The sequence below is a fragment of the Schistocerca serialis genome, chromosome 9, assembly GCF_023864345.2.
Source record: "Schistocerca serialis cubense isolate TAMUIC-IGC-003099 chromosome 9, iqSchSeri2.2, whole genome shotgun sequence".
Classification (NCBI taxonomy): domain Eukaryota; kingdom Metazoa; phylum Arthropoda; class Insecta; order Orthoptera; family Acrididae; genus Schistocerca; species Schistocerca serialis.
In genome coordinates this window covers 192,303,263-192,318,984 of record NC_064646.1, presented here as the reverse complement: position 1 = coordinate 192,318,984, position 15,722 = coordinate 192,303,263, and the positions used below count along the sequence as shown (strand labels likewise).

At 44.6% G+C, this 15,722-nt stretch overlaps 1 protein-coding gene across 1 annotated transcript; it reads left to right on the top strand.

Moving 5' to 3' along the window:
- Window positions 1-519: 519 nt before the first annotated feature.
- Window positions 520-15,468, top strand: LOC126419465 (larval cuticle protein A2B-like). The gene is made up of 4 exons (XM_050086653.1): window positions 520-534; window positions 9,209-9,448; window positions 12,463-12,595; window positions 14,917-15,468. The coding sequence occupies exons 1-4, from the start codon at window positions 520-522 to the stop codon at window positions 15,105-15,107; spliced, it is 579 nt and encodes a 192-aa protein (XP_049942610.1). The 3' UTR covers window positions 15,108-15,468.
- The last annotated feature ends 254 nt before the right edge of the window (window positions 15,469-15,722 follow it).

Here is a 15,722-nt window from a genome sequence, read left to right as displayed (position 1 = left end):
CCGTGTCTATGGTCCTCTGAGTCTCGTGGACGAATAGCGCGAGCTGGGTTTCACACTATCGTCTTTTTTGAAACTCATGCTGATTCCTAGATTGGTAGATGCTTTGGTTGCTTGGCGGTATGTAAATGGAATGAACAGTCTCGCCAACTAAGTCAGTGCGGCATCGTACCTACTGTACGGTGAAATAACCCCCGCCGGTGGCCAGGCCGCGGCGCGCTGTCTCGGAGGACGCCGCTGCTGTTGCGAGAACCTGCGACGGGCGCTTCGCCCACGGAGGGGCCGCGACCTTGCCGGGACAATCGCCGCGCCGCCACGCCCGGGGCTCGCCCCGGCCCGGCCCTCTAGCCTGCTCGCTTTCTTTCTGCCCGTTGAGCAACTGATGATGCGAGCGCGCGGCAGCGCCGAGGCGTGGCGTCTGCCCCGGTTGCTCCCCGTGCTAAGTATATAAGGCCCCGGCGGGCTGCCGGTGACACTGCAGTTCGTCACACCTCGGTGATCACCTCCACATCCACACTCGCCATGATGCTCCTCAAGGTGAGTCCGGCGCTGTGAAACAGCAGAACTACAAACGGCCTCTCACACTAACACCATTGGGACATCGGTATGTTCATCTACATTGCTCACGGGCAGAAAATGGTGTGTGCTGCACTACAGTTGGAAGAGTACATGATTAAATCTGTAGATCTGATGTAATTATATGTTCCTGGAGATATACTGAGGCTCAACTTTATCTTCGAAAAGGATAAAAGCCGAAGTAATGAGTTAACGTTTGTGCCAAGACCAGGACTCGAACAGCAGTGGGATTGGGTTGTGTTGGGGGGGGGGGGGGGGGGAAGAGACCAAACAGCGAGGTCATCGATCTCATCGGACATCGGATTAGGGAAGGACGGGGAAAGAAATCGGCCGTGCCGTTTCAAAGGAACCATCCCGGCATTTGCCTGGAGCGATTTAGGGAAATCACGGAAAACCTAAATCAGGATGGCCGGACGTGGGACTGAACCGTCGCCCTCCCGAATGCGAGTCCAGTGTGCTAACCACTGCGCCACCTCGCTCGGTTCGAACAGCAGTCTCAGGCTTACTAAGCAAATGCGTTATCCACCACACCACCTTGGTATTGTAGCTGATCCGCTGCACTGACTACCCTAGTACAGGGCGCTGTAGGTGATTTGGTAGCCAACTAGCTGAGAAATTCGCTTTGCAGAGCTGATACCTCTTGTACTTTCATTGGTCGTAGCCCAGATGGAAATCGAGTTTAGATGAACGAGGATCACATTTATATGTCATTCCAATATCAAAGTGAAGCAATCGCAATGTCTGGCGAGTGGTAGCATGCCAGTCTCTCAGCAACCCATCACCTGGTATTTACATTGGTTGAGGTGTATGGACAATGTGTTGGTTAGGACAAGAGTTGAAAAGGTCTCGTTTCGAGATATCTCAGGACAGCATGGGCAACATATGGTCTTGCATTATCTTTTTGAAAGATCACACCCCAGAAATGTCGAAGATAGGGCACATCCACATTACACATGTAACAGTTAATGCAGAATTTATTGACTATGTGAACCAGAAGTGGTCGTGTTCTGTACACAGTGACAAACCACAGAATCAGTCTGCTGCTGAGCTCATGTGGTGAACAATATGCCATTGATAGTTCTACTTGAATCATCCACATTCTGATACAGTGAGGCGATAAAAAGCATGGGATACCTCCCACTATCGTGCTGGGCACATTGCCTGGAGTAGTGCAGCAACTCGACGTGGCATCGACTCAACAAGTCGTTGGAAGCCCCCCTGCCTCTATAGCCGTCCATGGGTGCCAAAGTGTTGCCAATGTAGGATTTTGTGCACGAACTGACCTGTCGATTATGTCCCATAAATGTTCGATGGGATTCATCTCGGGCGATCTGCGTGGCAACATCATTCGCTCCAGTTGTCCACAATGTTCTCAAACCAATAGCGAGCAACTGTCATCCATAAAAATTCCATGGTCGTTCGGGAACATGAAGTGCATGAATGGCTGCAAATGGTTTCTACACTACTGGCCATTAAAATTGCTACACCAAGAAGAAATGCAGATGATAAACGGGTATTCATTGGACAAATATATTATACTAGAACTGACGTGTGATTACATTTTCACGCAATTTTGGTGCATAGATCCTGAGAAATCAGTACCCAGAACAACCACCTCTGGCCGTAATAAGGGCCGTCATACGCCTGGGCATTGAGTCAAACAGAGCTAGGATGGCGTGTACGGGTACAGCTGCCCATGCAGCTTCAACACGATACCACAGTTAATCAAGAGTAATGACTGGCGTATTTTGACGAGCCAGTTGCTCGGCCACCATTGACCAGACGTTTTCAGTTGGTGAGAGATCTGGAGAATATGCTGGCCAGAACAGCAGTCGAACATTTTCTGTAAGCAGAAAGACCAGTACAGGACCTGCAACATGCGGTCGTGCATTATCCTGCTGAAATGTAGGGTTTCGTAGGGATCGAATGAAGGATAGAGCCACGGGTCGTAACACATTTGAAATGTAACGTCAACTGTTCAAAGTGCCGTCAATGCGAACAAGAGGTGACCGAGACGTGTAACCAATGGCACTCCATACCATCACGCCGGGTGATTCGCCAGTATGGCGATGACGAATACACGCTTCCAATGTACGTTCACCGCGATGTCACCAAACACGGATGCGACCATCATGATGTTGTAAACAGAACCTGGATTCATCCGAAAAAATGACGTTTTGCCATTAGTGTACCCAGGTTCGTCGTTGAGTACACCATCGCAGGCACTCCTGTCTGCGATAAGGGATCGAGACGTGGCTGCACGATCCGTTACAGCCACGCGGATAAGATGCCTGTCATCTCGACTGCTACTGATACCAGGCCGTTGGGATCCAGCACGGCGTTTCGTATTACCCTCCTGAACCCACCGATTCCATATTCTGCTAACAGTCATTGGATCTCGACCAACGCGACCAGCAATGTCGCGATACGATAAACCGCAAACGCGATAGGCTACAATCCGACCTTTATCAAAGTCGGAAACGCGACGGTACGCATTTCTCCTCCTTACACGAGGCGTCACAACAACGTTTCACCAGGCAACGCCGGTCAACTGCTGTTTGTGTATGAGAAGTCGGTTGGAAACTTTCCTCATGTCAGCACATTGTAGGTGTCGCCATCGGCGCCAACCTTGTGTGAATGCTCTGGAAAGCTAATCTTTTGCATATCACAGCATCTTCTTCCTGTCGGTTAAATTTCGCGTCTGTAACACGTCATCTTATTGGTCGAGCAATTTTAAAGGCCGGTAGTGTAAGAAGCCGAACATAACCATTTCCACCATTTCCAGTCAACGATCGGTTCAGTTTGAACAGAGGACCCAGTCAATTCCATGTAAACACAGCTCACACCATTATGGAGCCACCACCAGCTTGCACAGTGCCTTGTTGACAACTTAGATCCATGGCTTCGTGGCATCTGCACCACACTAGGACCCTACCATCAGCTGTTAACAACTGAAATCGGGACCCATATGACTAGATTACTTATGAAGCAACAGTCGCGATCCAAAATGTCATTTATTTAAAATGACCGGTTTGAACACATACAGCAGGCGATCTTCAGATAGATTGCAACATTTTCCGGATAGTGACTGTTGCTTCATCACTCTTTGCTTTGGACAGTGCACAATTTCGTTAAATTTCATCTTTAACTCTTTTGTCAGCTTGTTATGAGAATGGGACCTGTGACGTCATGTATGTTAATAAAAGCATTGTCCAGAGAGTTCCGTAGTTAGAAACAATTCCTTACATGAAAGTCAAGAAAACTTGCTATTGGCACTGTTCTATAACCACAAAATATTAAGAGTGAGATTAGTTAGTCATTTCAAATCGTGGGAAAGCTCAATTTCGAAAACCCTGTACAGTCCTTTTAGTTGTTCTCTGAACCACAGGTAGAACCAATAACAATGAACTGAATATAAATTTCCTGGACTTGGTAATCAAACCAAGTGAAGTCGCTCCGAGTTTGATAAATACTACCTTATAACTTGTCGCATGGTAACGTTGAGACTAGATAAATACACATCTAGAAGTGAAACTTCCTGGCAGATTAAACTAGCGTGCCGAACTGAGACTCGAACTCGGGACCTTCCCCTTTCGCGGACCTGGATGCATCCCCCAGGCTGTGGCTTAGTCAAGACTCCGCAGTATCCTTTCATTCATAGTGCGTCCTGAAAGTTCCGGAGGAGAGCTTCTGTGATGTTTGGAAATCAGGAGACGAAGTTCTGGTGGAATTATAGTTGAAAGAGTCCTGAGCCCTGCTTGAGGAGCTCAGTCGCTAGAGCAGTGCCCACGAAAGACAAAAGTTCTGAGTTCGAGTCTCTACCTGGCACACAGTTTTAATAGCGAGTAATTTTCATATCTGCGCACACTCTGCTGCAGTTGATTACTCCTTGAAACATCCCCCAGGCTTTGGCTAAGCCATGTCTGCGCAATATCTATTGTTGCGAGAGTACTAGTGCTGCAAGTGTGTTAGGAAAGCTTCTGTGTAAGGTGTGTAAGGTTTGGAAAGCAAGAGATGAGAGACTGGAGAGACGGGGGGGGGGGGGGGGTCTGGTTACGTCAGTCGGTACCGGCACGGTAGCTCAGAGTGTTCTGCTAAGGGGCTTGCTCCTTCTGTACTTAAGAAGAAACAGAGGAGTATTCACCGCTGAACTTAGTCATAAAAATTTCATCCAAACCAGATGATGATAACAGTGACGGATAAAATGAAAAAGGAAAGGTCGGTAGAGCACTTACCCAGAAGGGCAAAGATCCCGAGTTCGAGTGTTGGTGTGGCAAACAGTTTTAATCAGGCAGGAAGTTTAGTGTCAGCGCACAATCCACTGAAGATTCAAAATTTGTGCCACATCTAGAAACTTTCGTCAATAATGTGTTTGTTTTGTCAGATGATGTTACGACAGCTAAGGAACTAAAACTGTGGTTAACAGTTTTATTATCTTTGTTCATTTTGGAGGAAAACCATACTTCCAGCCCAGAAGTTGCTCTGAAAATCGCCTCGGTGGATGCTATTCCTTATCTGTTATGTTCAGCCTTCCAGGAGCAAGGACCTTTGGAAGGACAATGTAGACTTGACGACGCGACCTTGAGTGATTTTTGGCCGTGATGGTTTTACAGCACATCAGAATTCCTGGTGGACACGCACGAGTTATGCGCCATATGCGTCCGCCCCACCGCCCGAGGAACACAGGTTTCCATTATATGCTAATCCGCCATTCTTCAGGGCAAGTACATTAATGTCCGCTGTATGATTCCATCTAAATCTGGCTTGTACCATTCTTTGCCCTGGCTTTGACTGTGTTACTCGAAACGTATTTGGTCCGACCCAATACGTTCACTGCCTACTAATGAGCGCATTTTGTTGCTATGACAGAACTTGTATGGCAGTGTTACACAGCAAAATGCATTGGAACATCTAAGACAGCCGACAGATAAAATTAACTACAAATGTATTTTTCTTTTCACTTTCAGAAATCCAACAAGCATTAATGGTGCTTACTCGTCACCTCTATTAGAGCCATATTAAAGCAGGGTTGCACACGCACAAGAGACGTCTGTCTCGCGTATCGTCACATAGTATAAAGGATTGCTCTCGTTTGGCGTTTTTATTTTAGTGTTTAAACGCACATTGTTCTACATGAGAGGTTCCTCCATACATAGCTTCTAAGCTATAGTGGCTACTCCATATCACTTCCAACATTTTCATTGAGTTGATTACGTGGTCACTAAATAGTCACAGATTGTAACAAGTTGGCATTTACGAGGTGACTTCGCTGAAGGCATTGTCTTCTTCAAACAGGAAAGAAGATTTTGAGCCGTGTTGTTAGTGATTACACGAAGAAAACCTGGTCTCTAAAACCAGAATATTGCTTCCATTTACCATGCTGTATATCTCGAGAAACTTTGAACATCGAGTCAGAAGGGTTGCGACGAACGTGGGCGGCTACATTTCCCAAGGGAAAGCGTTGGGTAGTTTGTGAATATTGTGTTAAGCAACAGAAATATGTATTGTGTATTAAGAACTAATGTATCTCAACATGGTCAATATATCATGCGTCAGAATTTGCTATGGAATGCTCAATTCGCACATGGTATTTGTAGAGTTAAATTCGGTGGCTTGAAGAATGCCAATGCTTCTAGCTACTTTCCTTGCAAAGTAGAACTAAAGTTTCTGGAACAGCTTTTTATTCGAAGTAAACTTGGCAGTCATCGAAAGAGGTAGTTCATTGAAGGTGTGATGTGTATTCCACGTGAATGAAGTGGTTGGTGCGGTGCTAGTTTAGACACTATATTAGAGAGGTCAGTAACAGACATACGTGTGGTGAGAACGGTGGGACGTCTTAAGTGAACTTTCCCTGGGGTGGATCTTGTTTCCACACGCATAAACCACCTCAAAGGAAGGCCAAAAGTGTCCGATCAAAGGGCGGTACGTCTCCTCTGAAGAGCCAACGGAGAAATCGGCAGACTACAGCTAGTCAGTTTGAATGTGGGACATAACAACAACGTATTTGTATCAGGACCTAAGGCACCCATTTGTACCAGGAGTGGGCTGAGAGAACTCAACCACATAGGCTCCAGCAGCTGACAAATGACTAATGTCCCTTAACCTTCCCACGAATTTGGTATACTATCTTCTATACCAACAATAAAACTTTGTATTTTATTCATACTCACAAATAGAGGCATGTATAATAAAATAATAAACAACCGGTTGCATAAAAGAAATTTAATTTCTTTTCCAGTTTCGAACACTTAGCGCCCTTCTTCACAGGACATTAATGTGATAGGTCTAACATTCTGAAAAAGGGCACTGGTAAAGAAATTAAATATCTTATTTGCATCTAGTTGCTTATTATTTCATTATAAATAATAAAACTGTAAAACAGTCGTTTCTGTCTGTTTGAACACACTTCTCTCCAAAACTACTAAACAAATTTTCATGAGGTCTCCACAGGTAACTTGAGCGCAGCTTGGGGTAATACGTAGGCTTTATTTCACTAAAATCGGATCACGGAAAAAATTCTCTCAATTTAACATTTTATTTAAATCTGTCTGCTCAGCTTTGTAGTTCGTATTTAGGAAACGAAGTGTGGTAACGTTGGACTCACGAATCTCTAAGTTGTGCATTCCTTTCTGTATTTGTAGGTTTGTATCATTTGGCGGTTACAAGCAGTTTCCACAAGTTTCTTCTGGCATGTAGGCTGCACCAGAGTATAAAATTACCAACCAACGTTTCGATCCGTATTGCAAGTGGCCTCGGATTGCAAAGCAGAATAATTTAATGGGACCCTTCCTACACAGAGTATTACCGTACAACATACTTAAGCTTAAAAACAAGGTTGAAAATGGACGGAATACAAATAAAAACATTCTAGTTGATCGCAAACTTTACATTTTAAATATATCTACACTAACTAGGAGAATATTTTTATACTGAAGCCAATCAAATTTTCGTAGTTACATCGCAGATGGGTTGTTTACGAATCCTCGATTGCTGGAGAGGTAGTTTAATCCTCACAAGCGACACATCTGGGCACCCCAAGATGCTTTCCAAGGCCTGCTTTCAGTCTTGGCTGGACTGAGAGGTTCAGTTTATTTCGTCCGCTTCGAGTGTCACTAGTTCCTGATGTCCAAATATATATGCACTAAAGTCTCTCCTGCTTCGTGACGTATGAAGGCGGAGAGTGATGCTACAATCACTACCTTCACTGACACTGCTAAGAGGTATAGCACCTTTCTTAATTTTAACATAAACATACTGTTTCAGAATTATTGACGCTCTAGTGCGACAAACTGACTTGAGAATGAAACAGCTTTCCTGAAATGAACAGATGTTAAGGAAACATAAAGCTGGGACAGCTATTTACAGTTTGAAATCGGCTATTTTTCGTTTTGTTTGACTGAATCCTTCGATATATAATTGTATTAACGCGAACTTTTATTCAACAGAAAAGATACATAAAGCAATTAGAATCCTATATCTTAACAGAAATGTGGCTTAGTAATCAATAATTGCCCGGTATGATTCAGTAAAAGTCACATTCTTCCGTCATTTAAGGCTCGAACATCAGATATGCTCGTAAATCGCTTACAAAACCTCGAAAACATTAACCAGTTAGAATGACACGTTCTTTATCCCACTTTTATCCGTCTTGTCCACGAGCTGTAACAGTCATATACATTTCATTTTCATGCATTTGATGTCCAGAAGAACTCACGCCATTACTCTCTATTCTTTCCCATCTTCCTCTTTCCTTCAACTGTCTGCTCCTCTGATTTTATAATTAATTACTTTATATTAATATCTCTGGATATAGCGATCATAGAACAGAATGCGTATGTGTACAAGACTTACATGTATAAAAATTTACACACACGCACACACACACACACACACACACACACGCACACACACACACACAGAGAGAGAGAGAGAGAGAGAGAGAGAGACAGAGATGTAACTGGAATGTGCACAGATATTTCTATTAGTGACTGAGGACGGTGTACTGAACAAAATGAAATCAGTTTTTGCGTCATTTGCGTACTAATAATTAAGTCGTATGTGTTTAGGTTGATTAGTTTCGTCCAAGTACATTTGGCAACAGTAAGCCATTAATGCTTATTTTCCCTTGAGCAGCACGCCAGATGATGAAGTGCGGACGGATGTAAAGAAAATGGTTAGTCTATGCTAATAAGTATAGTCAACTTAGAGGCCCAGTTACGGCTATGCAAAAAACATCAGGTCGTACAGTTTGTGACGTGTTTGTGAGAACATTCTTGCACGCAGGAAGCAAATAAATAAATAAATAAAAAATCAATAAACTGAACACAGTGATGCGCATACATTTTAAGGTATCACACAGAAAAATAACTGCACTATATTTACAACACATATAAACGCCAGGAGAATTCCGTCACAGGACGTAGACCAAGCTTAGTTCTAATTGAACAACATAATAAAATAGTTTAAGAAACAATTCGACATAACTGATCGCTTGTGTTGCTAGAGTAGCGTCGTGCCTGGTGGTGACCCTAGTTCCGCTCTGTTCCAGTTGGCGGCGCTGCTGGCGGCGCTGGTCTGCGCGGCGCGCGCTGGCGTCGTGGCGCCGGCGGTGACGTACCACGCGGCGGCGCCCGTCGCGCTGGCGGCGCACCCCGGCCCCATCGCCTACGCCGCCCACCCGGGCCCCATAGCCTACCACGGCGCCGCCCCCATCACGTACACCACGCACGCCGGCGCGCCCCTGGCCTACACGACGCACGCCGGCACGCCCCTCGCCTACGCCACGCACGTCGCGGCGCCCATAGCCTACGCCACGCACGCAGCCCCGGCACCCGTCGCCTATGCCGCCAAGGCTCCTGTCGTTGCGGCCGGAAAGGTACAGCACTTATCGCCCTGCTCTATTGTGTACCACACACATACCAACCATAGCAGGAATACGTAGTAAGAAGTGGCACATGGCGCACTGAGTGCGTTGATCAGATAAGCAAATAACTGTGTACTATATACCAGCAGCAGCCATAAACTTTTAATTATAACCTCGAAAAAAATAATTTGTGCATTTATTATTTTTTCAATTTGCACGTACAAGTCTACAGTCTGGATAAACACTGAGATTTCGGCGCCACAGTAATGCCGCGATCCGCTATTGGAGCAAAAAGAAAATAATACAGCAAATCTTTTGACAGTATTGACTGGAATACTCTCTTCGAAATTCTGAAGGTAGCATGTGTAAGATACAGGGAGCAAAAGACTACTTACAATTTCTGCAGAAACCGGGCGGCAGTTAAAGAAGTCGACGGGCATGAAAACGAAGCAGTGGTTCAGGAGGGAGTGAGACAGCATTGTATTCTATCCTCGTTTTTATACGATCTGTACATTCAGCAAGCAGTAAAGAAAACAGAAGAAAAATTTGGAGTAAAGGCTTGGGGAGAAAAAAATAAAATCTTCGAAGTTTTCCGATGGCATTGTAATTCTGTCAGAGACAGCAAAGATCTTCGAAGAGCAGTTGAACGCGAAAGACAGTGTCCTGAAAGGACATCGACAAAAAAGAAGACGACGATGATGGAATGTTGTCGAATTAAATCATATGATGCTCGGGAAATTAGATTAGGAAATGAAGCACTTGAAAATGACGACGAGTTTGGCTATTTGATCAGCAAAATTACTAATGATGGCCGAAGTAGAGAGCATATAAAATGTTAACTGGCAATGGAAAGGAAAGCGTTTCTGAAGAAGAGGAATTTGTTAGTACCGGATATACATTTAAGTGCCAGGAAGTTTTTTGTGAAGCTATTTGTATGGGACGTAGCCTTGTATCTAAGAGAAACACGGATGATAAACAGTAGAGACTGGAAGTTGGAAATGTGGTGCTAGAGAAAATTGTTTAACATCAGATGCGTAGATCGCATAACTAATGAGGAGGTACTGAATAGAAGTGTGAAGAAGGGTTCGGTTACTAGAACACATTCCTAGACACCAAGGGTTCGCCAAAACTGGGGTACTAATACTGAAGGTAGGTGTGTGTGGAAGGGTGGAGGTAAAAGTCGTCGAGGAAGAAGAGATGAAAACAGTAAGCAGATTCAGAAGGATGTAGGTTGCAGTGGTTATTCAGAGATGAAGAAGCTCGCACAGGATACAGTAACATGGACAGCTCCATAAACCGGTCCTCGGACTGAAGACCACAGCAAGAACATCTGCACTTAGCATTTGACTACATCAGTATGTTTCGAAACGTCCTGTCAGATTAAAACTGTGTGCCGGACCGAGATTCGAACTCGAGACCTTCGCCTTTCGCAGGCAAGCACTCTGGCAGAACTCAAGCTGTGAGGACGGCTCGTGGTAGCTCAGATGGTAGAGCACTTGTCCGCAAAACAATTTTTTTCGACAAATTGTAGTGTTAAATTTTGAGAATAGATATTTCAGTTCAACTGAGAACAAATTGTATTGCTCTCGTCGTGTGTTTCGGAAAGGAGCAGAAGGGCTACGCAAGATACGGCGTCTTTGAGCGAAGCTGTAGTAATGCTGACCCAACGGTACGCATAGTAACAACAGCGATGCAAATAACAGTTGACCCATATTTATTTCGAGCGGACACCACTAGAGCTGTCCGTCTCCGATAGCTGAGTGATCAGTGCGACAGAACGTCAATCCTAAGGGCCCGGGTTCGATTCCCGGCTGGGTCGGAGATTTTCTGCGCTCAGGGACTGGGTGTTGTGTTGTCCTAATTCACATCATTTAATCCCCATCGACGCGAAAATCGCCGAAGTGGCGTCAAATCGAAAGACTTGCACCCGGCGAACGGTCTACCCGACGTGAGGCGCTAGTCAAATGGTTCAAATGGCTCTGGGCACTATGGGACTTAACTTCTAAGGTCATCAGTCCCCTAGAACTTAGAACTACTTAAACCTAACTAACCTAAGGACACCGCACACATCCATGCCCGAGGCAGGATTCGAACCTGCGACCGTAGCGGTCGCGTGGTTCCAGACTGTAGCGCCTAGAACCGCTCAGCCTCTCCGGCCGTCAGCCCCTAGTCACACGACATTTTTTTACCAGTAGAGATCCGGTCAGCCCCATTGTTAGCCTAACTGACTCTTGGTTCTGATTCTTCTTTATTGTTCAAGATAGAAAGAACTGAATAGAAATCCACTCGCACTTGAAAGCATCTTCCTCAGATCTATAGATACTAAGAGCGCCATTCAGGCGTGTGTAGATAAAGCGTGAAAATATGGGTTTTGCGGATTCTTAATAAATACTTAACTGAGTTTTATAATTACTTTCGAAAGAGTACAAATCAGTTGCGTAGCATCTGAAAGCGGAGTGAGAAAAAAAATCTTACCGTCCCTTCTTTAATAAGATGGCGAAATCAGTTCGCGTGGACAGACCAGATAATTAACTGAGTTGTCCACAGCTCGTGGGCCCGCATCTCGTGGTCGTGCGGTAGCGTTCTCGCTTCCCACGCCCGGGTTCCCGGGATCGATTCCCGGCGGGGTCAGGGATTTTCTCTGCCTCGTCATGGCTGGGTGTTGTGTGATGTCCTTAGGTTAGTTAGGTTTAAGTAGTTCTAAGTTCTAGGGGACTGATGACCATAGATGTTAAGTCCCATAGTGCTCAGAACCATTAATTAACTGGGTTCTTGGTTGAAAACAGTCCCATCACTCATGTGAAATGATTCACTGAAACTGTGGAAAGTTGTAATAGAATGACGTACAGATTTTTAATGTATTGTGTTTTCCTTTCTGCACGTATTTGAAACCTCCGAGTGATACTTCAATCACCGCGTACATATTCAGATATGGCTGCGTCTCACATCAGTTCAGATGCTACGACTGGCTGGTAGTTTTCCAAGGTAAGATTGTGTATTGACGATTGTTTGCTGTTTCACAACAGGTTGTAGCAGCTGCGGCGGAGAGCGCAGACTTCGACCCGCACCCGCAGTACAGCTTCTCGTACGACGTGCAGGACGCCATCACCGGAGACACCAAGTCCCAGCAGGAGACCCGCGACGGTGACGTCGTTCAAGGTGAGGATCAGCTCCTGCTTTCTTCACACTAAGTTATAACCTTCTCCATGACGAAGGCGTGAGCAGGTTGCCACCGGTGGAGTGTGGAGAAGGTATGAAACTACCCTCCACTTGAAATTTTATATAACTCTGCACGACTGTTTGCCCTGAGGCTCTTACCAAATGCTACTAGTTGTAGTCACCTTACCTGAAACTCGTACACTTGAACAAGAAACTCTTGACTGCCTTACTCAGTCTAATCGAAATGTCCCCTCACAGCCGTCGTAGCTTGAAATTTGTCGTCTCAGTCATGTGCCACGCGCTAATATCAGTCGGGCAGAATCACTTATCAAGTCACCTTGCTATAGACCTACAACGCTTTGTCAATGAAGCCGCTGGATCGCTTAATACATTTCTTTACTTATATTACTCGCCATCATTTGATACCAAAAATGGGTCATTGTTAAAACCTATCTCTAATCGTGGCGTCGACTGAATTGTTAGTTGACGGCCCTATTAGAATATATATAGCTTTTAATACTGACACTGGAGCTTGTTTTGCAACTTGTAAGTTTTTTATATCTGATGATGGCAGTAGCTGAAACGGCCTAATATAAATAAAGAATTTTATTTAGCGATGTATACGGCATTGTTCACAAAATATTCATAATGATCGCAGACTCATACAGGAAATTTATTTCCTCTGTTAATAAGATCTGCAACAAACCGTTCCACTGTAAAAGGTACACGTCTCGGTAATCCGTGTCGTAAGCGTGATAATTCCTTCCGACATCTATGAAGAATTTTGGAAGGAATATTCGTCTTTTCCTGTGGTGAATGTATATCATAGTGGACAGTATAATTCAGAAATTCGGTCACATGAGATTGAGTTGACAATGAGATTCTGAAAGCTTTATTTTTGTTTTTTACTTTTCGTCAAAACGTAAAACATGCATAACTTTGCAAGAATTTAAAAAATATATAATTATAATTGTAATGTTGGAATATTGTAAGGATAATGTGCTGCAACTTAATCAGATGCAATTCTGTCATAGTTGAGGTTTATAATTTCTGTTGTCGAAAGAAAATGAGAGAACTCTGATTTCTCTAAAGGTACACACTTCGACGTATTGTTAAAACATTGGTATTTCGTAAAACAGTTATTTGTCCTCTTCTGGATGCTGAATAGTGAAATCTTGGTTAAATAGACAATTATTTATTAGCTAATTGTTCTTCTAATCTTCATTATACACTTGCGCAACGTGTTGTACAGCATACACTTTCTTTTTTAGCCACTCATTATGGCGCGACAGAATGAATTTTCGAGACCCTTGTAAGTTTAAGCGGTTATCTGATCATATAACATACTTATTTTTTCCACTAATTTCAGGTCAAAATGTAACCAGTATTCAGGGAGACAATGCTTTAGCGAGTCTTCGTTCAGGTCATCACCACTAAATGAACTTTTTCTACTAGCGGAAGCAGAACGAACTATGTTCAGCATTTTAAATGGGAATTTTCACGCAGTCACTTATAAAAGATGATAACTTACAGTGAACTTGCTTTGAGTCGAGTACAGTGGCTGAGTTTCCAGAATGACAGAAACACGGTTGTGGACTAAAGAAGTGCGTAAGAGAAAATCTGACAAAGATGTGTCTTCCGTCAATATTTAATGTACTTTAAGAATTGCTTCGAAATCTCTTCGTTCAGTATTTAACGAACCTCTAATGATATAATGAATATGTATCACATCCTAGATACATGTCATACGAAATAAACTGTGATATTATCGCGAGCTACATGATACGCTAACATTTTTGTTTTAGTACCCCTAACTTTAAAGTTTGTGTGGACATCGCGGTGGCTAGAAAGCAACTATAGAGCCTTATGTCTCAATTAGCTGTCAAGAACCATCGGTGATGAGAAGTATTAAGAACTATTTCCTGGATACTGAGTGGGTTATCGAGTGTCACGCACTCCATTTCGCTTAGAATCAGATACGTTCCAATTTCCACCCTGAACACTGAAACCTGCTGCTTCACCTGTTGGTTTCACTGATAAAATCTTTTATCGAAGCATTCCCTGTGCTGTAACGGAAAGGACAGTGACTTGTGAAAGCCGTGATTGATGTGTGAGGCGTACACGGCTATCTCTGTGGGAAAAGGACACCCAACGACATACGTCGGTGTTATCAGTCTGATTCAATACAGAGAGCCTGAAATGATGGCTGAATGTGATGGCCGTTATGAGCACGTAGTCCTTACGACTCGCGAACGCAGCTGCTATAGCCGTTTTTGCTGCACGTGGATTGATGGAGTACTGACGCCCCGTTCATCCCGCAGGCGTCTACTCGCTGGTGGAGCCCGACGGCTCCAGGCGCACGGTGGAGTACCAGGCTGACCCGGTGAACGGCTTCAACGCGGTCGTACACCGCGACACGGGCGCTGTCGCCGTCGCCAAGCCGGTGGTCGGCGTCGGCGTCGGCAAAGTGGTGGCCGCCGCCCCCGCGCTCCAGTACCTCAAGAAGTACTAGGCGTGCCGCCTACGGCACAGCAACGCCTTCTGCGGCAGAGGACTCCGTAGGCTCCGCCAGGTGGTCCGTGGACATCACACGCTGGGTATCCTGCGTCCCAGCAGTCTTCATCCCCCTGGACTGGAGCCTCCGAAGTCGTCGGGAGTTGTCACAGTGGCGATTTGAACGTAGTCACCTGTGCGCCGCTGTGATACCAAAACGTCGCAGACAGCACGTTTAACGGCTCTGGATACGGCGATGGATACTGATTTTTCTCTCGGCACATGCTCAACTGCTCTGCTTTTATTTATTTTGTAATGCGAAGCGCTCTATGCATGTATCTATCCTTTTTGTAAATAAATTTCATGCTTCAAGATTCGAATATACGTATTTTTCCTTTTGTCCTTGTAACATCTTGTATTGACATTAACACATGCAAATCAAATCTCGTATGAAAAATATTAAGAATCTTATATACGAGTTGCGACAATACAGTAATGAGACTGATTTTCTTTGCAAGATGTGGAAACACTGCAGGCTTGCGTAGGCACAATATCTTTGACCTTCTAGTCCAAGCGCCACATCGATGCAACTGCTCAGTCGTGAGTTGCGCTGAAATAAGTTAACACATGTTTG